This window comes from Camelus ferus, chromosome 17 (genome assembly GCF_009834535.1).
Source record: "Camelus ferus isolate YT-003-E chromosome 17, BCGSAC_Cfer_1.0, whole genome shotgun sequence".
Taxonomy (NCBI): domain Eukaryota; kingdom Metazoa; phylum Chordata; class Mammalia; order Artiodactyla; family Camelidae; genus Camelus; species Camelus ferus.
In genome coordinates this window covers 25,406,373-25,427,931 of record NC_045712.1, presented here as the reverse complement: position 1 = coordinate 25,427,931, position 21,559 = coordinate 25,406,373, and the positions used below count along the sequence as shown (strand labels likewise).

Genomic DNA, 21,559 nt, shown 5'->3' with positions numbered 1-21,559 from the left:
CCAGGCCGGGCAGAGGGGAGTGGGCTTGCACTACACCCGATAGAACCCGCCCTCCTGCAGGTTACTGTAGGCCACCTGCCCACGTCCAGCAGCTCAGCTCAGCACAGGGAGGACCGAGGGCCAAGGAATTAGAAAGAAACAGATTAGGAAGAAATGAGGACACCTGCTCAATTCCTCCATGGCCAGTCACGCCATGGGGGTGCCCAAGTCTGCACCAACCTTCACCGCAATGGAAATGCTCCAGATCCTTTTCAAGAAAACCTCCACATACAGTCAGCAGATTGCCCTGGAGATTGGTGTGGCTCTCAAACAATGGCCTCCTTTCAGTAGGAAAAGGAAGGTCCTGGGCCCTCCCTATCTGCTGGAGCAGGTGTCCTCTGAGGGGATAGGCCAACTGGAGGCCCCCACAGTCACTAACAAGGATAACAGCTTCTTACCTCTGCAGAACATTAATCACTGTCAGAGCATTGTACAATGCCTTCTCAAAAAAAAAAAAAATAACCTTACTCCTCCCTAGAGTGTTCCTACAAGGCAGGGCATTCTCCAAGTGAGAACAAGTGACCACAGATTTCAGAGCTTCTCCCACATGTAGGTTACAAGGCTAGGACTCTTCTGTTTGTAATTTTGTTTATTATCGAATCAACTTGAAACATAGCCCATGATCATGTGAAGAAGAAATTCCACAAATATGAAGCAGCTTCTTGGCCTCAGACCCAGCGCCGGGCTCCTGTATGTGTGTTGAACAGGTAATCTCTGCCTGTACCTGAGCTCAGAAGGTCAGGAGAGAGAGACATCACTGCTGGCTTTAGCACAACTGCCTCCCTCCCATAAGGTTAAGGGAAGATATTCCAGGACCCTTGGTGTGACCCCCCTACTTCTGCTTGATCCACCTTGACGCTCTCTCCTTTATCAAGTCCTTTGAAGTCTGGCTCAAATGCACAGGAAACATCCTTGATTTCCCTAAACTGGACACCAGCCCCCCGAAGCCCAGTGTCAGATTACTCTGCCAGAATTCATGGTGACATTGGAGTATTTGGAGGGCTGCTTCCCTCCTCACCACCTTCCCCCTCTTCCACTGTGGGCAGGAATCAGACCAGGTCCCACAGGTGTTTGGCAAACACTGGCTGAAAGGTCAATGGAGGTGTTAGGGGGGAGACACCCCATTCAGGGAAAGAGTAGATAGTGGATGCCTGGTGGTAGGAGGAGATACTGAGATGGGGTACGGAGAGAAAGTGGGCCCAAGTGGAGAATGGTTTGGAAAGAGGGGGACTCACGGGAGTCCTGTGCTCTGCCATCAAAATGCTGCTGAAGTGAAAAATGAGAGAGTGCAATGAGTTGAATTCTGCCCATGGCGAGCAGGTGGAGGCCTGTCCCCAAAGAGGTCACCTGCCTCCTCCATCCCGATGGTGCTGGTATGGGCCCTCCCAGAGGGATAGCCATCCAAGAGGAAGGGGGCAGGGTTGGCAGGGGAATACTCTGGAGCAGCCAGGGTGCCCACTACACAAGATGGTGGGTTGACCATACCAGGCTCATGACACTGCTGGGTGCTTGTGTTGTCTCCATCTTCTGTGCCTCCATGAACCCCTCAATGGGCCCCTCAGTTCCTTGGCTACTGGGATAGAGTAGGAGCAGGAGTATAGCATAAGCCTCCAGGCCCCAGTCTGAGTTTAAGAGCTGGACTTCCAGGCATAAAGGTATGCAAATGAGGCTTACCTGTTTAGGAGCAGAGCCTGGGCTGGTTTGTTTGGTGCCTGGAGCACCTGGGCCAACCTAAAATGCCAGAAGGAGGGATCAAGCAGTGAGGGCCAGCAGACCTGCTGGCTCCAGGAACTAATACCATTCAATCTGCCCCCTTTACTGGGGATAGCCTGTGTCTGTATGCAATGACCACATTGTTACCCTCACCTTCCTCTGGGTTCAATCCTGTGCCCATAAGAAGAGTCTTAGGGGAAGGTCAGGTTTCAAGTGGAGGGCAGGGGTCAGGAATAGGGGTAAATGTCCAATGCATGACAGACTCAGAGTCCAAAGCCCTGGGCTTCATCCATACCGATCCCATTCCAAGACTGGGTTCTGCCAATGATTGAGACAACTTCCTCTCAGCATCTCACTGCCTGTAACCTGACAAACACTGGAGAGAGGGCAGCCCTACTTAATACCAGTTTGGCTGCTCATAAGCTTGGGCAAATCTTGGTTGAAAGTACCTATCACAGATGGGGTCCATTGGTGGGCTGGGAGGAGGCAGACAGCACAGGGATAGGAACCCTACCCCTGAAGGAGCTTGCTGAGGAGCCAGCCCAGAGCCAGGAGGAGAAGGGCACTTGTCACAGTCAGCACCACCACAAACCAGGACTCTGGCTGCCAGAAAGCCTCCATGTCTGTCACAAGCAGGGGTGTCATCATTGAAGACACCTGAAATAGGGCCATAGTTTTACCACTGCCCTGCCAAAATGCCCTGATCATCCAACTCCAAGGGCTGGACCATCTCACACCCCAGATTTGATCTTCTGAATTGTCAGGCTCTTGGCACTCATCGGTTCCCCACATCGGTTCCAGGTGGAAAACTAGGTCCCCACACCCTCCAAGATCCTTTCTCCCCACCCACCAATAGCCTGTGGACCCCTCTCACTGTAGCTCTGTGGGTGCTGGTGGCCACTGTGCTGGCCGTCCAAGGAACTAGATGAACAATGACAGTGGTTGTGGTGCTGAGGTGGGGGGTGGAGGGACCTGCATCAGCCACATGGATCAAGAGCTCATAAGTATGGGGCTGCTCTGGCCAGGAGAGCCCCAACATGAGGTCGTTGTACACCAGGACAGCTCCTTGCAGGCTGAATCGGCTCTGACTATTCCCTGAAAACAGAGTGGCAGAAGAAGGGGGCCATTGCTGGCCTTGGCCTGCTCCTCCCCCACAGCCTGGTAGCCCACCCCTACCATGGCCCTCACCTCCCACAATGCTGTAGGAGAAGACCAGGCGGTGTGGCTCTTGGGGAACCCGACATGACACCTTGGTCACCTCCACACTGTGGCCCAGGTGACTGTGGATGGTGAGTTCCTGAAATGGGGGCTCACACTCAGGAGCATGATCATTCACATCCTGCAGGAAGGAAGACAGGTCACCCACTCCCCAAATCCTCAGACTAGCCCCTGAGCCTCCACCCACTACAGCCAGAACGTAGGTGTCAGCCATCAGGCTCCAAAGCTTTCCACAGTGACATCCCACCCGTCTCCAGCTAACCAGTAGAGGAAACTGAGGCACAGAGTGGAAAAGCAGAATGCCAGAGGGAGATCTGAATTCCTTCCAAGGTCTCAGGGCTCAGTTACCTCAACCTCAATGGTTATGGTGCAGGAGCCTGAGTGGTGGCAGGTGGGATCCTGGTCTTGGCTGTGGTCACTCAGCAGGACAGTAAGCCTGTACAATTTCTGCAGCTCATAGTCCAAAGGCCCCAGGAGGCGAACCTCTCCTAGAAGAGATAGCCACAACCTTAGCCTGCAGTCAACTCTGGCTCCACCTCTCCATCCCAGCCCTGGGGTGGGAGTACCACTGAGACGGTCCACAGCAAAGGGGGCAGATCCACCAGAGATGTAGAACTCAATGCTGTCATGTGGGTAATCCATGTCACTGCCCAGCACAGAGCCCAGCAGAGTGTGGGGTCTTGCATCCTCACGAACCCGAAATGTGCGTGGCACACAGGATGGGGTGAACTCGTTGACAGGTGTCACCATCACGAGTACTGGCACCTCAGCTGGAAGCCATTCAGATGTCAGGGAGTTGGCCTGGGGTTGCCCAGCCCTGCCCTGGGGTTCTGAGGAGGGAGATGTGGCCCTGTCCTGGGGGTTTAGGGAAGGAGAGGGTCTAGAGGAAGGGAGGGCAATAGACCTCCTCTGCTGGGGGCATCTAAGAGAGGAGAGATGTGCCTCACTCAGGGGTCTTTAGTGGAGACAACCTTGCTCTTTTGGTTTCTGAGGGAGGAGAGGTGATCTCGTCCTGAGAGTGGGAAAATGCATACAGAAGAGCCATGTCCTGAATGTCAAGGTCTGGGTATGATCACTCACTGGTCATGAGGGGCTGACCGTTATCCAGCACCAGGATGGAAGCTGCATACTGAAAGCAGGCCCCAGGAGTGTCACAATCCAGTGTGGCATTCACCTAGCCAGAGGACCAGAGAGTGAGGCTCCAGCCTGGGAGAGCCTTGAGCCATGCTGTTCTGCCTCGGGCCAGGGTATCCACAGATAGCCTACCCTGATCCTCTGTTTTCCAGACTGCAAAGCAGGTTGGTTCCACCACGGTCTCCTTCGCCCTCATGGTCTCGGGTTCCACAGACCGTTAGCCTCCCCTTCCCCACCTCCCTTTCGTCCCCCTCTTCCTATCCCAAGCACCCGGCACGTGTGTCTGGTGGCTGGGGCTGGGTACCTGCAGGACTCTGTCTCGAAGGCAGAGGCTGGCCGTACCAGGAGGTCTGTGGAACATCAGCTGGTAGTCGAGGGTGGAGCCTGGAGAGTCTGGGTCAGTGCAAGTGATGGTATTCAGCACGGTGCCCACAGGAGTGGTCTCGGGGATTTGAGTCCTGGGAGCAGAGAGCGGGCGGCAGGGCGAGAGGTGGGGCTGGGCCGCGAAAAGTGGCTCTCGCCCCCACAGCCTAAGTAAGGCTTGCCTGTACTCACACCAACATCGCTGGGAGGCAGTGGGGGGGCCAGCGGTTGACCGACTGCACGTCCACCGTGAGCTCAAGCTTGGCGCTGGCCCATGGCCAGAGCCGCTCGAAGGCCTTCACCTGAAGCCTAGTGACCGCAGCGCCTGGGGCTTGCGCCAGCTCAAGTGGCGCGGTGGTCCGGACCAGGCCGTCGACTGGGCGGGGTGGGAGGGCGAGGGACGCACAGTTCGGCCTCGCCCCCAGCTCCTGCCGATTCCCACCCTCCCACCGATCCATCCGCGGGGGAAAGCGTAGAGTCTGGCCACTCCTCCAAGTCTCGTTTCTAACTTCCGGTCCCCAACTTTCTGCCTCAGTTCCAAGCTTGTTTCTTACGAGAGCGAGGAGGTACGGGTCACCTCTAGAACAGCCGCAGAGGCATCTGGGTACCCACCCTCTACGCCACTCACCGCGTCCAATGGAGAAGAGCGGGCAGGGCATCGGGGAGAGGATTTCGTAGCGCACATCGAAGCCCCGGGCCTGGACCTGAACCACCTTACTCCCAGGGACGAGGTTCTCAGGGATGGTGATATTCTGAGTTTGCTCCCTGGACCAAAATGAGGGTACTGGCTCCTACCTGCCTGTCTACAGGCCCCTCCCTTGGGTCTTCCTTCTTACTGGAGCCAGCTGGGGCTGCACCAGCAACCCCACACTTTAATCCTACTCCTAATTCCCTGGGGCTAGGTCCTACCTTCCCGACTGTTCCCAGGGTAGGGGAGCCTTACAGGAAGGAGACCTGGCTGGAGGGAGCAGGCAAAACTTTCACAATCAGCATCCCATGGCAGCTTTGGCCTTGTCCAAAGTTCACCAGAATCTGAAGCTGGAAGACCTGCGGTGCACACAGAACAGGAAGGGAACCATGGTGTGTGTCTACCTGTATGTCTGTGCCCAGTCTTCCCTTCAAATATGCAGCTCCCCAAAAGGTACCACACTCACTCCTCCCCATGACCTGTCACTCTGCTGACAGATACTTCTTTGAGTCTCACTCTTTTGGGTCTTAAGTCCTTCTATTAGGGTTCACACAACCCCTAAAAGAGTAATATCTGAGTCAATCACAATGTAAATTATCATCTTAGACTTGGCTAAGAGCCAGTCACTAAGATGTGGAAGTTTTAAAGAAGGAACTTCTCTAACCTCCTCCAGACTACACTAGCCACTGTACCCAGAACTTTCTCTTCCTGTGTGATGACATAGAACTTTCTTCTTTCTATTAGAGTCATCATGGGCTCCTGAAGCCAGGGATCCCTTTTCTTTCTAGAACTTAAGAGCTCAGCACAGAACCAGGCCAAGGTGGGAGGACAGACAGCATGGGGCAGCCGGTGCAGGTAGGGACTATGTCTGGGAAAGGCAGCATGACTGAGGAGGCCAAGAACAAACAAACCTCCAGGAGGTGATGGCTCTGCCAATTTTGTGCCTAATTAATGGATATCTCCTGGTCCCCAGTCATGCTTACCTTTTGAGCTTGTCCTTTGAGGCCCTGGGACGGTGCCTGCAGCCAGCCCTGCCCATTGATGGAGAAATGTCCAGGGAAGTATGGAGGGTCCTGGGCACTGGTGATGCTCATCTGACAGGACAGAGATGCTGGAGGCCCCATCCCTAGACCCAGTGCCCCCAAGCATCCCTGTCAAAATCCCCCAACAACCCACCAGGTACCTGTCCACTCTCAACGCTCCCACACCCACCACTGACACTCTAGCCTGGGTTCCCCCTGGCCTTGATCCTCAATCCTCTCTACTTTTAAATCAATTATTTTGTCTTTTAACCACATTTCTTTTTTGGATTACAAAAATGATAGAGAATTTTCATGGAGAACGCAGTACATACAGAAGAACTTTAAAAAACTCAGCCCCTGAGATGTTCCTCTAGGACCAGTCATAGTGGGGTGGGCAGCCCTCAGTGGCTCTCTCCAAGAACATGCATCATGCAGAGGCTCGGCTATAGACTAAAGAGTCCCTCTGCAGGCTATGCTTGGCCTTGCAGAGACTGGACTTGGTCACCCCAGTCCTCCTATCCTGGCCCCCTCCCTCCATTGCCCATGTGCAGGGCTTACCTGGGCTCCCTGGAGTTCCATGCCTGGGAGCAGCAGAGTGTACAGCCGGGCCCCAGGTGTGACCATTTCTGGCACCTGAATGATTTCCCCAGCTGGCCAGAGGGGAGGTCAGGGAGGCTCTGTTCAGGCAATGCCTGCCCACACCCCCACCTGCTGCTCCTGGCCTCACCTGGGCTGGCAAATCTCCCAGCACACTGGATGTGACCAGGGTCCCGCTGCACATCCACAGAGAGTGGTCCCTCCATCGTATGGTTGCCACATGTGAACTGCAGCTGCAGCTCATAGTGGTTCACTACCAGGGCATCCAGCTGGGCCGAGCTGCTCAAGGTTATCTGTGGTAGGTTTGCAGTGCCTTGTGGGGCCTAGGCTCTCCATCCCCTGACATCATTTCTGGCTTTGTGAATTTAGGGTCTCCCCTTGTCCTCCCATGGTCCCATTACCTTACCTTGGCCACATAGATCCCCTGCCACCTGGTCAGGCTGGGTGGGTTGAAGAAGTTGGTGGGTGGCTGCACATGGAGCAACTTCAGGGTGGGTATGTATGAAGAGCAGTTGAAGAAGAAAGACTGAAGGATGGTACCAGGTCCCTGGCTCTCAGAGACATTTATGAACCAGGGCAGGCAATGGAGGTCTGTGAGGAAGAGATGATTCAGGCTGGAGGACCCCCATGATCATGGAAACATACCCACAAGTAGAGTCCTTCCCTTCTGCCTTAGGGCCTGGCCACATCTGGGGGACAGGCAGCTAAAATCCTTCCTTATCCCCACATCCAACCACGTGTCAGCTCATTTCACAGACTGGGAGTGAGAATTTGGTGGAGAAAGCAGCCAAGATAAGGAATGAGGGTCAGGGGTTCAGATCTTTGCCCTTTCTTGTCTCCCCCCAGCCCCTGTCCTCCGTGATAGCTTATCAGAGAAGGATCAGGACTCTACTCTTCTGTGGAGTCATGGGGTAAGAACTGGAGCTCCTCCACCCACCAGCTCCTCACCAGAGACAACCAAAGCAACAAGAAGCACCAGGGGCCTGAGCAGCACCATAGTGGCCTGAAGATAGACTGCAGAGACTCCAGAAAGCCAGACGTGTTTGTCAGGCCCACCCTGTTGCCAGGCTAGTTGCCAGGTTAGTTGCTCAAACAGGCGGGACTCCTGGGCTTCCAAGATCCTAGCCCCACCCATCCCTGGTGACTGAGCTCTAGGCTCTAGACAGGCATCAAAAGGCCTGGAACACCCCCAATTTTCACTGCTCCCCATGAATTCCGCTATTCATGACTACAATCTGAAGGAGATGTGAGGGGAGAAGGATCAAGCTTCACATGGGGAAACTGAGGCTCAAGACCGAAGTCTTGGCCATGCAGTCTTGGAGACAGAGCAAGCACAGCACACAAGAAAAGTGTGCCCAGGACCTGCTACCCCACAGAATCTGAACCCCAGCTGTCCACTCACCATTAGAACATTATCTGCCTATAAAATCTGAGCCCAGCCATCAACAGAATCTCTCAAAAGCTGTCTACATTTGACAAATAAAAGTATCCTTGGTGACAGAAATAAAAACAGTGGTCATCTTTGGGGATATCAACTGGAGGGGACACAAAGTGGCCTCCTGGAGTGGCTGGTGATATTCTATATCTTAATCTGGGTGACAGTTGCACAGGTGTCTACAGATTTTAACATTTATGGAGCTGTACCTTTGAGAGTTGTCTAATCATTTTATTTATGTTAGAAGTCAATTTCTAAAAGGTTGTCTACACTTGCTCTCTCCAGTTCTTCACCTCTACTCTCTCTTCTACCTATCATAGTTGAGCTTGTTCCTCTCTCCATAAAACTGCCCTTGTCAGAGTCCTCAGAGACCTGCATACTGCTGAATCCAGTAGTTTGTTCTCCAGTCTCACCTCCTCACAGCAGCATTTGATGCTTGTTCCCCTTGGCTCCTAAGTACCCATACTCTCTTGGTTTCCTCCCACCTCCTGGCTGCTCCTGCTAAGCTTCTTTGCTGGTTCTGCTTCATCTTCTCTACCTTCCCCCAGTGGAGTGTTCCAGGGCTCAGTCTGACTGCTGCCCTCCACTGTGCACCTTCCCACTCACATCCAGGTCCCTGGCCTTAAATACCATCCATTCCCTTTGGTTCCTAGATCCAAGGCTTCAGTGCTGATCTCCCTCCCAGACAACAGAGGCACACACCCAATGGCTGACTGTGCATCTCCTCTTTAATATCTAACAAGTATCTTAAGGGTCATGTGTCCACAAATGATCATTTGATTTTGCTCTCCAAACCCACTCTTCTCCAGTCTTTCTTGGATCAAATCATGGCAATTTCAGCCAATCGGTTGTTCAGACCAGAAATCTAGGAGTCATGCTAGATACTCCTCTTTCCCTTCCCATATTCATGCATCAGCAAGACGACTTTAACTCCAAAACACATCCCAGAAGGGGTGACCCCCTTCTTTGCACCAGACCTACCCGGACCCAGGCCCTCCCCTCCCTTGCTGGATGAGGGCAGGAGCCTCCACTTCTATTACAGAGTAATTCTCTCAGAGCAGCAATTATCTAAACAGGAGCCAGCCCAGGTCATTCCCTGCTCAAAAGCCTTCAGTACTTCCCACCAGACCAAGAACAAAACCCCTTATTCCTTTCTAAGAATGCCAGGAACCTGGTTTTGCTGACCTCTTCACTCCCCTAACTACCACCATCATAAGACATCTGGGCCTTCTTTCTGTTAAGCCCTGTCCAGCTCCTGTCCTCTCAGGGCTTTTAACTGGATGGTTCCTCTACCTAAAATACCCCTCTTCTGGATCTCTCCTTGATGGCTTATCCAGATCCCATACAGAATGCAATCTCTGAGAATCTCTTCTCTCAAGCGAGCCCTTCGTCCTCATACCCCGGTATTTTTCTGTCTAGTGACTTGTCTAGTTCTGTCTCCAGTTAGTCTGTGTCCTTGAACCTAGCCTCCGATTATGGAATGGCCTCAGGGAACAGGCTCTGACCATTTCGGTGAGAGAGCGCCGCGCTAAATCCCTGCGCTCCCAGTTTGCATGTGGTACCGTCAGAGGGGATGCGGGTGTCGCGGCAGGAATCGCAGCTAATCGCGCGCTGCCCACTAGAGGGCGGCCCCGCCTAGCTCGCCGCAGACGCGGGCAGAGAGGGCGGGGACTGGGCCTTGACTGAGGCTCCTCCCCGGTGTTGCCGCGAGGTTCCGCGCTCCCGTCGTCCTCGAAGGGGCCGCGGAACCCATCCCATCGACTCCTAGGGACTGTCAGGGCTGGCTCCAGGAGCAGATTTGGTGGGTCGGCCCCGAGTGGGCCACGGCACTGCGGGGTCCGACGACTGGGGGTGGTCCGCCCGCATAGGGGCGCAGCCGGGAAACCCGCGCGCTCCCAGGGCCCCTGCAGGAGAGACCACAGTTCTGTCCCAGGAAAACTGGGAACGCTGGGGCTACCACAGAGAAGCGACTTGTCCTGGGTCCTACAGCGGACCTGGAGTCAGCTCAGCTGTCCAGGACGTCGAGGAGTCCCGGCCCGGAGCCCACGGGGTTTCCAGATACAGTCCCGCCCCTCCCTCCAGAGCTGGCGGAGTGGGGAGTGGGCGTCCAGCTCGCCCACCCGGCCGGGCCCAGGGGGCGGGGCCACATCAGCCACGCCCCAGCGCCATTGGCTGGGGCGCCAGGGGCGGGGCGCAGCTGCCAGATGTTGGGGCGGCGGCCGCTGCGGGAGCTACGAAGAGGGAGGAGTCCGCCGAACAAGGCGGAGGGCAAGGGCGCCGCTGGACGGCCCGCCGGGCCCTTTCCGCGCCGCTCCCGCTAGAGTTCTAAGAGGAACTGGCAGGCCTGGCGGGGGCTCTGGCACCGGGATGCACAGCGCTCGGCTTGACAGCTTCCTGGGCCAGCTGCGCTGGGAATTGGTGAGGCTTGGGAGCGGGTGTGATTCGTGAGGACGTGTGTGGGGTGCTTGGCTGCGATCCAGCCCGAACCACACACGGGTTGGGGGGTTGTCCCGAGTGCCCATCCAAGGCAGAATGGGGGCGGGGCGGCGCAGATGGCCCAGATGGCCCGCGTCGGGTTTCGGACGATTGGGAGCTGCGCTGGGCATCAAGTAACAGCCGCCCAGCTGGCCGCGCTGCCGGCGCGGCGGATGAATTGGGGGGAGAAACTTCTTTCGGGGCGGAGCAGGGGACTGCGAGGGACTAAAGTACTGGTGCTGCTATGAATGCCCCCTACTCCAGACTAGCCTGTACCTCCGTCCTCTACACCCCACGTAGCAAGTACTTTATCCTTCTCTGAAAGACGCTGCGGGCTTTAGGGAGCTGAATCCCTCAAGAGGCATGGGATGCCAACCACCCCCAGACCCCAGCCCTGAGCAGGACCTACTTCCCGATGCAGGCCCGCAACCCTGCCTCCCGCCCTGGTGGCGGGTACCGACTTGCCTGGCTCTGCGTGCTGCAGCCTGCCGGACTGCCACCAGGTCGGCCGATGGGAGCCACACGAGCTTCGTGTGCCAGCGCCCCATGCCGGCCCTGTGCCCACTAGAGGCCTTGCTGCCTAGGCCTGCAGGCCTATCCAGCCCTCCTGGGCCTTCTGTTTTGGAATTGGTCTGGCCAGGCAGGCAGGGGTACAAGCACTGCCCCTCCGACTTCTGCCCTCTGTTCCTCCCTCTGTTCCTCTGCAGCTGTGTGGCCGGGACACAGGTTCACCCCAGATGCCTGGCCCTCTTCCGCCACCCACCAAACCCGGCTCAGGTGTGCGGCTCAGGCACCGGCTCAGGGCCCCAGATGCCTTGGAAGAGGACTCAGTCTGTGGTGTGGAGGAAGAGGAGGAAGAAGCTGTGGTGACAGGAAACAGGGGTATAGTCTTGGGGACCCCTAAGGAGCATGCCCTGGACTGGGACTCTGGCTTCTCAGAGGTGTCAGGCAGCACATGGAGAGAGGAAGAGCTACCCGTACTCCAGCACCCAGCACCCCCTGCACGGACCCCCCACAGACAGCGTCTCTCAGCCAGTGGCATCTCCCTGCCTAGTGGGGCTCCTGTGGCCCGTGCACCACCTGCCCACCGACCACGGCCCAAGTCCACCCCAGATGCCTGCCTGGAGCACTGGCAGGGGCTGGAAGCTGAGGACTGGACAGCAGCCCTGCTGAGCAGAGGTCGCAGTCGCCAGCCCCTAGTTCTGGGGGACAACTGCTTTGCTGACTTGGTGCACAACTGGATGGAGCTACCTGAGGCAGCGGGTGAGGGGGATGACAGGGGTGGCTCCCGTGCCCGTGCCCGGCCACCCCAGTTCCTGCTTGGCCTCTCTGAGCAGCTGCGGCGCCAGCTGGCCAGGGCACGCCGGGCAGCCATGGCAGGAAAGCGATTGTCATGCCCACCTCGTCCGGAACCTGAACTGCCTGCAGATGTCTCACGCTTTGCAGCCCTCATGAGTTGCCGCAGTCGCCAGCCCATCATCTGCAATGATGTTGTCAGCTACCTCTGACCCTGCCCTCCAGCCTGGGACAATAAAAGCCTTTCTCTGGACTGTCCTGGTTCCATACCCCTGAGGCTCCAGGAGGCAGCCTCAGCCCTGCAAGGCACAAATCAGGCAGGGGAATCTATAGACCCTTTTTCCTCCCTGCAGGGGTCCCTGTCATACCCATGTCACACCCCGTGTGCCTGTCTCGTGTTCCGTCATCCATCCTGTCCTTCCTTCAACAAGCATTTATTGAGTACCTCCTGAGGGATTGGGATGCAGAGCTTGACAGAGCTGGGTGGTGAGGCTGCTGCCTTGTCACAGCTTATAGTGCACGGGTGGGAAGGTAGTGTCCTCCTCATCACCCTCACAGCTGAGCTCCAGTACCAGCACCCGCTGTCCAGGCTCAGGTGCCTGGCCGGTCACCTGCCGCATTACTTCCGTCACCCTGGTGGCATGGTGGGGAGAGGATTGGGGGAGATTGGGGAGGTGGGCAGTGGCAGGCAGAGAGTGTCCTGGCATGGACTACAAGGTGCTGGTGGGCCATAAGGAGCCCAAGCCAGGAGCAAGAATGGCCCAAGACAGGAAACATCTGAAACTATTTTAGGAGTGGCTGGCGGGGCGGGCAGGAGGCAGGAAGCTGCGAGTCCCCTGGGAGTGGGCTGGGAAAGGGGAGCTGAGCAGGGTGTGGAGGAGCTGGTGGGGCTGGCTGAGCAGGCAGCTCCTAGAGGCCCCTCCTCAGGCTCTTGGCCCTCCGCCCACCCCCAGACCATTTGCTGGCTCCATTTGGCAAAAGAAAACTTCAGGAAGGTGTGAGGGGCCCAGATGAGGTTGGAAAGAGGGAAGGCTACTTTTCTCCCACCTCCAACTTCCAGGGACAGAATGAGACCTGGCTAGAGCCAGGTGTGGGCTCACCTGAGGGGCAGGTGCCAGGCCTGCTTTTCAAGCGACCATCCTGCAGAGTAGAGCACGGCCGGGCCACGCATTAGCATTGTCACCCTCACCCCCAGCAGTTCCTAGACAGAGAGAGGTCAGGTGCCAGCTGGGCCAGGCTGGGCCAGGCCTGGGGACAGAGCAGGAATGGGGCACACCTGGAGATGGGCCAGCAACGACTCCAGGGTCCTCTCCGGCTCCCCAGCAGGCACTTCTAGGCGTTTCCAACAGGTCCACTCCAGGTGTTGGAACTGGGGGGTGGTAGTGGCGAGGAGTGAGAAGCTTCTTACACACACCCCTCCCCCTCCCCCTGTCCCTAGCAGCTTATGGCCCCTTCCTAGGGGAGGAGCTGGACTAGAGGCAGGAAGCAGAAGCCAGGGGGTGGGGGTGGAAGGTGGGATCTAGGCCCAGAGTCTCACCACCCTCCCCACCCATGCTGAGGCCAGCACAGGAAATGGGGATATGGGGCCCCCGCACAGGGAAACAGGCGATCCATCACACAGGCTCTGTGTGTGTGTGTGTGTGTGTGTTGGAGGGACATGCTTCCTGAGGAAGCGGGAACAGGGCCACTGCAGTCTCTGATAAAGCTGCTTGTTCCTCAAATGCAAGGCTGGAAGCTGGGGTAGGGGGGTAGGCGGTACATCCTGTCCTCTAATCCTTTACTACCAGGGCCTTGGACTACTCATGGGCACACAGGCAAGGGGCACAGTGACCCAAGCAGTGACACAGCCCACAGAGGCCTCCTCTTTCTGTCCCCTTTTTCCTTCCTTATTTCAAGAGTCTTGAGGTTCTGGGACCCAGAGCTGAGGGCAGAAGGTGGCAGACAGCCAGGGGCCAAGACAGGGGGGCTCTGCCAGCTCCCCAGAAAACAGTGGGGTCAAGCTGAGACGAGGCCAGAGGTGAGATGGAGGATCCTTCCCCTCCCTCTCCCCCTCCTCCATGGACAAAGGCAGCTTGTGTTCTAGCTAGAGGCTGGGCCCCTCACAAAGGGGCTCTGTGTGCTGTACCCTGAAGGACCCCAGAGCTGCTCAGCAAGAGCAGCACTGGCCCATGACCTCTCGCCTCTCTCCTGGTGAGGAAATTCTCTCTACACCCTTCCTTGTGCCCTAAGGAAATGCCAACTATTGCAGAGCCTGGGCACACAGCCAGGGGCACTCATAGCCCTGCACTTGAAGGAACACACATGCACACAAGCCCAGGAACACCCACATGTGTACTCACACGCACACCCATGCAAGCCCACATAGTGAAAAAGCCCTGTAGTCCCACCTGGCACACAGATGTGCAAGCATGCTCCCTCCATGCCCACACACCACAGGGCCAGGGATGCCCAGACCCCAGTGCACTCACATGTGACATGAGCGTGCACATCCCCACAGGGCTGCACACCCCACACAGGGCCCCATGGTGGAGAGCTCAGTGTCTTTCAACTCAGCTTGAGGGGAAGGTCCAGGCCAGAGGAGGATGGATGCCATGCCACGCAGGCAGTGTTGATGTTCAGCTCTGTTTGGGGCTAGGGCCCTAGTCCCCCTTCCCCCTCAGGGGCACTCGTGGGAAGGAGGGGGATGTGGGGGATGTCTGGCTCCACTAATGAGTTAAAGCTGCAGCTCCCCCAGACCCGGAGGGTTGGAGGGTGGGGGTGGCTGACGGCTGCTTCCTGTGTCTGACAGGTCCCAGCCTGGCTTTGCAGCAGGGAGGGGGCTGGAGGGAGTCTTGAGGACTCCCCCAGAGTCTGGGTCCTGGTGACAGCCTGAAGCCCGAGTAGGGTGATTGCAGGGAAAACTCAGGCCTGGTGTCGGGGAAGTGTTGTCAAGGGCTCACCTTTTGGATGGCTGGGGCAAAAGGTACCCAGCGGCTAAAGTAGTTTTCAGCCAGGTGCAGATAGTTGTGGCGAAAGGCACTGAGGGGCCGTGGCCCGCCCACCACCTTATATAGCTCCAGGCCCACCAGGCCAGCCACGGCCGCTGTAGTGGTGGCAACAGCTGGGATAATCCGGCCCACAATTCGCTTGCTCTGCCATAGACAGAAGATTTGGTCTGGGCCTGAGGTGTAAGTCTAGGGTTTGACCCCACCTCCAGGCCTGAGTCCCAAGGGGCAAGTTACCTTAGTGCGGTTGGCCGGTGGGATCCCATAGTTCTGAGCTCGCAGGCTAGCTGCTGCTGTCACAAAATCCACATGGAAGTTGTTGTCATTGTCCTGTGAGGGCCAAGGCACGGTAGTGTTAACATTGCCCCAGTGCCCCTCACCTTGGCCAACTCTGTGCCACTGCACAGGTCTTCACACAATACTGTGGGCTAGATGCTCACATCTACCCACTTAACAGATAAGGAGGCTGAGGCTCAAGGGAAGTGAGGAGCTCCTGGGGTCCTGCTGGGAGGACAACTCAGACCAAGGGGCTCAGACCAAGAGATTTAGTTCTTAACCTTCCCCAACAACCTCTCTAGCCTGTCTGTTCAGCCCCAGATGGGCTCCCACCTTCTCAAACATCAAGGGTTCCAGGGGAGGGCCTGTGCTCCAGATTTCCAGGGCTTCATGCAGTTTCTTCAAGTGCTCAGGGCCTGTCGGGGGAAAGGTGTGTTGGGACAATCCTTAGACCCCAAGTCCTGCACTCTTCCAGGAGCCCAGTGCCTATCCCTGGTCCCTGCCAAGCCTAGCACTTCCCACTTACAGTGAGACCCCTTGATTGATGCTGCAATCTCCCTAGGAGCCCCAGCCCACACCTGTGTGTGCATGTGTGTGCGTGCACATACATGTATGTAGTTCTGTCTTTATCTAGCAGCCACAGCTAGTTGCTCCCCAGGGCCCAGTGGTTTGTGTTTTTTATTATTTTCGTTTGTTTGTTTGTTTATTTGGTGAGTCGGCCAAGGGAACAAGGTGGGGTGAGGTAGGCAGAAGAGAGGGCCTTCTGAGGGGCCAAGGCTAGACAGAAGCAAGGTCAGAGGGCCTGAAAGGTAGTAAGTTGGCTGCCTTCCCCTGACCCCGTCTTCTTTCTGGAGCACAGGCTGAGGACAGGGTCAGGCCTTTGAGTGGCAGGATGGGGGCTAGGGCCAGGGCCAGGGATCTCACCCAACTCAGCAGAAGCCCAAGCCAGCTCCAGGTCACTAGCAAAGATGGGGGCCAAGTCCTGGAGTTCAGGAAGTGGCAGCAACTTCAGCAGTCCTCTGAGCTCAGTCTGGTCCCGAGAGCCAGGCAGCCCATGCATCTGGGCGTACAGGTTGGCAGCTGCCAACACATAGAGGAGGTGCATGTCCTGCAGTGAGACCAAGAGCAGGGGCAGATGCATGGGTTTGAGTGAGCTTGGATGGGCGCGTGGGGTGGGGGTCACTGCCCATTTGTGGATCTGTTTGAACACCTGCATCTGCCTCACATGTGAACACCCCCATGTGCACAGATAGGGCTCTCTCCCTCTCAGCATCTCCCTCTCCTGCAAAATACAGAGGTGCTCACCTCCATTCTAGGGGCCACATTCCCCTCTCAGGGCTCCCAAAAGACTCCACTCACTTGGCTGGCGTCAAACTCCAAGGGCTGGGGACACTGTCTGGGACTTGACCAGAAAGGTGTTCCATCCTCAAGCACCTAGGGAAATGGAGGCTGCTGGACTCTGTCTGGCCACCCTGAGCACTCATCCTCCTGACTCCTAGTACCCACTTTATCAGGTGGGAAGAGCCTCAGCAGCTGTATGATGCCATAATGGAAGCACAGTTGCCAGTGGCCAAGGGCCCACAGCACGCAGTCTCGCCACGTCTGTGGACGCTCTCTCAGGACACCCAGCACCACCTGCAGCAGGGTCAGTACCTGTGGCCCATCCATGTCAGCCAGAGAAATGAGTGCCCTGCGGACAGAGGAGCAAGTCTGAGGCTAAGCCTCTTGGTTGACAGGGGCTCTGAATTCTTACTCACCCTTGTGGGTGGCCTTCCTGTTGGTAGCGTTTGATGGTCTCAGCAGACAGATGGAAAAGTCCCTCAAACTCATCCCGGGCCCACTAAGGGGAAGGGAGGAACCATGAGGTGCCAGTTAGGGAACAGTTCTGCAGCTGAGGATGGAGCCAGGTTGGGTAGGAGTCTCTGGGGGTCCTTCCCACCTGCAAGGTGTGCTTGGCTGTGCTGGGGAAGTACCGCACGGTGCAGACAGGGTAGGAGGCATCCTCAGAATCTGCATCCGAGGCAGGGCCTCTGTAGACATCAGTCACATCCGGCATGAACACACAAGCACTGCCCCGGGTGCCATTTGTGCCCGCTTCCAGTAGTGGCTTCAGATAGTGAGTGCAGCGAGCAGCCACATAGTGTCCTGGCAAAGGAGCAGAGGGTCAGAAGTGGGGTGGGCAGTCTCAGACAAGGGGTTGAGTTCCCAGGTCGAGCACTCACGAGCCTGGAAACTGTCCAGGGCGGCAGCCACGCCATCCACATTGGAGAAGAAGTTGTCCCCATAGATGTGCTCTGTAGTGGGATCCAGTGGGTAGGTGAGCGGGGTCACCTTCAAGTTTGAGTTCAGGTGATGAGCAGCCTCAGCAGCCACCTCTGCCTTTGGCCTCTGAGAAGAAAGTGTGAAGACTTGGGTGTGGGGTATGTATTACAGGAGGACATTTCAGGACACGGATGTGGGGAGGGGTGGGCACTCACACCAATGTCCTGGGGCCTGAAGAGGAACTGCCGGCTGAGGTTGGAGCGCTCCACGTGATCCATGTCGGCAACAGTCACGCCCCCACTGCCCCCAGCCCCTAGGCCCACTAGGGCAAAGCCTTTGAGCAGCTCACAGCCAATAGCACCAGCACCCACCTGCCAACAGGAACAACCTTAGCCAGGGCCTGGCCTGGCCCCACCCTGCTCACTCCCCACCTCACCACAAGGCTCACCAGGAGGTAGTGCTGGTGGCTCAGTTTCTTCTGAAAACCAGCCCCAAACACGGCAATTTGCCCGTCATAGCGGCAGTCTCTCTAGGGGACACAGATAGCGGTCAGTGATGGCCACTGGCTTCTGCTGCATCTCCCTCTTATACCAAGTTTTCCGGGCCAGGATTTTGGGACCAGTCTTCCAGTTTCCCCATTGTCCTGAGTTTGGATAAGGCTTGCACCCCTACCCCAGGTTCTCACCGGTGCATAGTCTTCAGGATTGAGAAAGGGCTCCTCATCTTCTGGAAGGCAATCGAGGGCATCAAAGTACAGCCACTGGTCCAAGGGCATGAACTTCTTGGAGACTGCCTAGAAGTCAGCACTTTAGGCTGGGGACTCCTTCCACCTCCTAATGCCCTCAGATCTTGGCTGAGGGCTGCACCCAGGTTGGTGAATCCCCCAGGGCTGCCGTCTGGTGTTGAGCACCCATCCTAGCCCCGCCCTGCCTCTTCCTGTGCCCACCTTCAGCACTTCCTGGGCAGCCACCGCACCCAGCATGGTTGCAATGGGGCTCAAGCTACCAGCACTGCTCAGGGCGACTGTCCGCACTAGAGCCTCATCCAGCTGCTCTTCCGATGACTCTCCCTCTGTCCCCTTCAGTGGTTCCAGGGCCTGGGCCAGTCCCACCACCATCTCTGCATCAACCTATGGGGTAGAACTCCATGGGTATAGGATCCCCCTGAAGCTCCAATCCTTCAGGCAGCCATCCACCCTGTTCCACAGAAGAGGAAGCAGAAGCCTAGGTGGGATGGAATTCCAGCTGCCAGACTGGGAAGCCCCACCAGAGGATACCCAGTGCCAGACAACAACCCTGGAGGCTTCTCCAACCTGGGGGCAGCTTCCAGACCAGATATGAGAGGTTAGGAGTAGCATGGGTCCCCAGGCTTTGTGCTTGGCCTTTTCACTGACCCAGCCTCTGGTCTGGAGATAGTGTTTATCATCTCCTTTAGATGAGTGGGAAACTGCCTCTGGATTCAAACTTGGATCTGTGAGATAGTCATTGCCTCCTGGAAAGTGAGGCCCCATTAAGACACAGGCTGGGAAAGGGGCATTGGGGCCACTCACAGGATCCCACCGCCGAGGAGGGCGGCCATGGAGCTGCTGGAATGTGTGCAGTGCACGGAAGGCCCGATGCAGGCAGTGGGCACGGTGCACTTCCTGGGGACTCTGGGCCACCACACGGGGCTGGAGCAGGGCTGCATCCAGGGGCTCCTGAAGGGGGCACTCAGCTCAGGGTCAGGTCCAGAACCCCGTGGGCCCCCGCAAGGCGCCCAAACCCCTCACCTCAGATGCACTTAAACTCACATGTTTCACAGTCCTGGGTCTCTTGACCTCAGTGACAGCCCCACCACGCAAGTAACGAGAGAAAGTTGCTGTGTTCCCAATCTCCAAGGTCCCATCCTCTGGAGGAGATCCAGCCTAGTCAGTGTGACCCCTGAACTCCAGGAGTTCCCTACACCCCATCCTGTCTTACATCTATGTCTTTGACATTGTTCCACCCTGAGGAAGGTGGAAGGAGAACCTCTCCCCATGGACCAGGCTGTGTCCACCCACAACGGGGGCCTGGAGTGGGGTTGACTCACCCCGCACGTGGAGAGGCCGAGGAGCACAGCCATTGAGTTCCACCATGCCCTCAATGCCTGAGAAAGTCACCAAATCCCCATTGTGGAAGTGGTGGGCATCAGCCTCTTCTCTCAGGGTGAGAATGCCAGGGGATCCCTGGATAAGAGGTGGCTTGCTCAGGGCTACCTGTATCTGCCTTCCACAGGCTCCAGCAGCCCCTCCTTAGTCAGTAGGTGAGCGCCCAGACCTTAGCACCCACCTGGGAGATGTGCTGGATGGTAGCTCTCAGGGGTTCTGCCTCTGTAGGGTCCTCGACAGTGAAGTCCTCACCAAAGTCACAGAATAACTGCCTGTGGTGGGGTAGTAGGGGTTACTGAGATGGCTCAGTGGTTAACCACCATGGTTATGATGAAGGGTGGGGGACACTAGGGCAAGCCCAGAGGAACTGGGAAAAGAATTAGGAAAAGAATGCTGGGAGAGGCTTGGAAGCTGGAGTCGGAAGGATTTACTGGAGCAAGTCTGCAGGCAGGGTAGAGGAGGCAGACGAGTGGGACTGGGCACCAGAATTGAGAGGGGATGCTGGGACAGGCCTGGGATTGGGTGGAGGGGCTCTGGAGCAAGCCTGGAGCTGGGGACAGCACTGGGACCAGTTGCTGTATGGATGTGGCAGGCGAGGCAAGCTGTCTCACTCACCCCACGAGGCCTCGAGTGTCCGCAACTAGAAAGCAGACTCCATGTTTGTGGCAGAAGGTGCCCACCTTCAACTGCTCCTCCAGCTTCGAGGCAGTCAGCACCACCACCTGGGCGGACCTCAAGATCAGCAGGGCCAGAACCACTTTGGGCCCACCCTACTGCTACAGCCTGGAGGTGGCTACAGGGCTAGCCTGGAGAGTAGGGCTGGGAGGGTACCTGGAAGTCCAGCAGCAGGTCCTCAGTGATGTCACCTGTGTGGATGCACACCTGAACAGCTCCATTGAGCTTAGCCAGAAGTTCTTGAGATGCCTCAGCCCTGCTCCTTCCCAAGTCCTGTTCTGAGAGGAAAAACTAAAGACAGACCCAGTCTGGCTTAAGCAAGGAATTTTCTCTTGAGCCCTACCCCCAACCTGGCCTGGAAACCCACAGTCTCCCAAGGACCCTCACCTGGGCAGCCAGGTCAGACCAGCAGGTAGGGTGAGGATCATGAAGAGTGAGGATACCCACACCCATCAGGACCAGGTTTTTGGCTATCTCAGCCCCCAGGCCCTGAAGACCTGACAGCAGGACCTTGGCTCCCTGAATCCTCTGCATGGCCGGCAAGCCCAGCACATACCTGTAGGTAGAGGTAAGAGGGCAGGTAATTGGAGACCAGAAGTCAGAAGTCCACCCCGCTCTCCTCCCCACCTCAGGCCTCACAGTTGCCGAGAGTAGAGCTCTTCATCCAGCAACTTGGAAGTCTCCAGGACATTCATCCTGAGGCCTGGGGCTGGACGACAGGCTGAAGCAATTATAGATAGGATCTCTGTATGGGAGGCAGTGCCAGCAGGAGTCAGTGCCCAGCCTTGGTAATGCAAACAGGCACTAAGGCCAAGGAGTAAAGGACGCTGCTGGTCACAGCTTTCTGTTTCCTCTGTCAGTTTGGGGAAAAATGAAAGTAAAAGTGAAACTAGACTGAGCTGGTTCTTGGTCCCGCCTCCAGCCTGTCCTGCACAGACAGCCTGGCAAAAATGAGTTCTGGCAGCCCTAGGGCACTGGCAAGGTGGGACAGAGTTCCTGGTTCTGTTCTGCCCGTGTGAGAGCAGGTATCTCTCTTGAGAAAGGGGGCAGAGCCGTGGGAGGGATCCTTGTAGTCTCCTGTAGCTCCCTAGACATCCCAAACCTCGGCCCCCGATCACCCTCAGGAGCTCCTGCCTGAATGGGCTTCTCACCCACAGAGTGCTGGTGGGAACTCCCTTGTCCTGATGACTTGCTTGGCTGCCTGCCCACACTCAGAGACTTAGAGACCCTAGAAGACAGAGCCAGTCCCATCCCAGA

At 56.8% G+C, this 21,559-nt stretch overlaps 3 protein-coding genes across 11 annotated transcripts; 1 reads left to right on the top strand and 2 right to left on the bottom strand.

Moving 5' to 3' along the window:
• Positions 1-610: 610 nt before the first annotated feature.
• On the bottom strand, positions 611-9,763 carry CDHR4 (cadherin related family member 4). Of its 3 annotated transcripts, XM_014563667.2 has the most exons (19): positions 7,723-9,763; positions 7,181-7,365; positions 6,905-7,067; positions 6,736-6,827; positions 6,139-6,249; positions 5,411-5,514; positions 5,096-5,232; positions 4,660-4,843; positions 4,409-4,562; positions 4,051-4,144; positions 3,537-3,740; positions 3,319-3,458; positions 2,941-3,091; positions 2,627-2,847; positions 2,267-2,409; positions 1,714-1,770; positions 1,525-1,612; positions 1,275-1,302; positions 611-763 (listed from the first exon to the last, which is right to left on the bottom strand). In XM_014563667.2, exons 1-19 carry the CDS (start codon positions 7,982-7,984, stop codon positions 708-710), a joined length of 2,574 nt encoding a protein of 857 aa, XP_014419153.2. In that variant the 5' UTR covers positions 7,985-9,763; the 3' UTR covers positions 611-707. The 3 variants fall into 3 exon arrangements, with proteins under 3 accessions (XP_014419153.2, XP_032314379.1, XP_032314378.1); XM_032458488.1 differs by lacking the exons at positions 5,096-5,232; positions 7,181-7,365; positions 7,723-9,763 and adding an exon at positions 2,048-2,128 and having other exon boundaries at positions 621-1,305; positions 5,377-5,514; positions 6,736-7,032; XM_032458487.1 differs by lacking the exons at positions 7,181-7,365; positions 7,723-9,763 and adding an exon at positions 2,048-2,128 and having other exon boundaries at positions 621-1,305; positions 4,660-5,232; positions 6,736-7,032.
• UBA7 (ubiquitin like modifier activating enzyme 7) lies at positions 7,236-21,181 on the bottom strand. Of its 7 annotated transcripts, XR_004312175.1 has the most exons (25): positions 20,942-21,180; positions 20,690-20,858; positions 20,459-20,593; positions 20,243-20,349; positions 19,809-19,899; positions 19,570-19,705; positions 19,292-19,389; positions 19,052-19,198; positions 18,449-18,631; positions 18,188-18,295; positions 17,951-18,031; positions 17,718-17,873; positions 17,463-17,628; positions 17,180-17,385; positions 16,998-17,080; positions 16,747-16,930; positions 16,600-16,674; positions 16,165-16,348; positions 15,574-15,656; positions 15,202-15,294; positions 14,920-15,111; positions 13,257-13,349; positions 13,081-13,181; positions 12,426-12,613; positions 7,236-7,365 (listed from the first exon to the last, which is right to left on the bottom strand). XR_004312175.1 is itself a non-coding variant. In XM_032458485.1 (24 exons), the coding sequence occupies exons 1-24, from the start codon at positions 20,995-20,997 to the stop codon at positions 12,484-12,486; spliced, it is 2,910 nt and encodes a 969-aa protein (XP_032314376.1). In that variant the 5' UTR covers positions 20,998-21,181; the 3' UTR covers positions 12,399-12,483. The 7 variants fall into 7 exon arrangements, 6 of the variants coding, with proteins under 6 accessions (XP_032314376.1, XP_032314374.1, XP_006174171.2 ...); XM_032458485.1 differs by lacking the exon at positions 7,236-7,365 and having other exon boundaries at positions 12,399-12,613; positions 16,894-16,930; positions 20,942-21,181; XM_032458483.1 differs by lacking the exon at positions 7,236-7,365 and having other exon boundaries at positions 12,399-12,613; positions 20,459-20,575; positions 20,942-21,181.
• On the top strand, positions 9,919-12,234 carry INKA1 (inka box actin regulator 1). The gene is made up of 2 exons (XM_032458489.1): positions 9,919-10,627; positions 11,392-12,234. The coding sequence occupies exons 1-2, from the start codon at positions 10,577-10,579 to the stop codon at positions 12,190-12,192; spliced, it is 852 nt and encodes a 283-aa protein (XP_032314380.1). The 5' UTR covers positions 9,919-10,576; the 3' UTR covers positions 12,193-12,234.
• Positions 21,182-21,559: the final 378 nt, after the last annotated feature.

What these genes read in the sequence shown, in the direction of transcription:
- UBA7 (XM_006174109.3), bottom strand. Translation starts at nt 20,997, where the DNA reads ATGAATGTCCTGGAGACTTCCAAGTTGCTGGATGAAGAGCTCTACTCT. An exon ending in ATCCTGAAGACTATGCACCG is followed by an intron (nt 18,032 to 18,187) that starts GTGAGAACCTGG and finishes TGTGTCCCCTAG; the next exon opens with AGAGACTGCCGCTATGACGG. An exon ending in CAGGAAGGCCACCCACAAGG is followed by an intron (nt 16,931 to 16,997) that starts GTGAGTAAGAAT and finishes CTCTGTCCGCAG; the next exon opens with GGCACTCATTTCTCTGGCTG.
- CDHR4 (XM_014563667.2), bottom strand. Translation starts at nt 7,984, where the DNA reads ATGGGGAGCAGTGAAAATTGGGGGTGTTCCAGGCCTTTTGATGCCTGT. An exon ending in CCAGCACCCACAGAGCTACA is followed by an intron (nt 2,410 to 2,626) that starts GTGAGAGGGGTC and finishes GCCCTATTTCAG; the next exon opens with GTGTCTTCAATGATGACACC. An exon ending in CCAGCAGTGTCATGAGCCTG is followed by an intron (nt 1,303 to 1,524) that starts GTATGGTCAACC and finishes TCACTTCAGCAG; the next exon opens with CATTTTGATGGCAGAGCACA.
- INKA1 (XM_032458489.1), top strand. Translation starts at nt 10,577, where the DNA reads ATGCACAGCGCTCGGCTTGACAGCTTCCTGGGCCAGCTGCGCTGGGAA. An exon ending in GCCAGCTGCGCTGGGAATTG is followed by an intron (nt 10,628 to 11,391) that starts GTGAGGCTTGGG and finishes GTTCCTCTGCAG; the next exon opens with CTGTGTGGCCGGGACACAGG.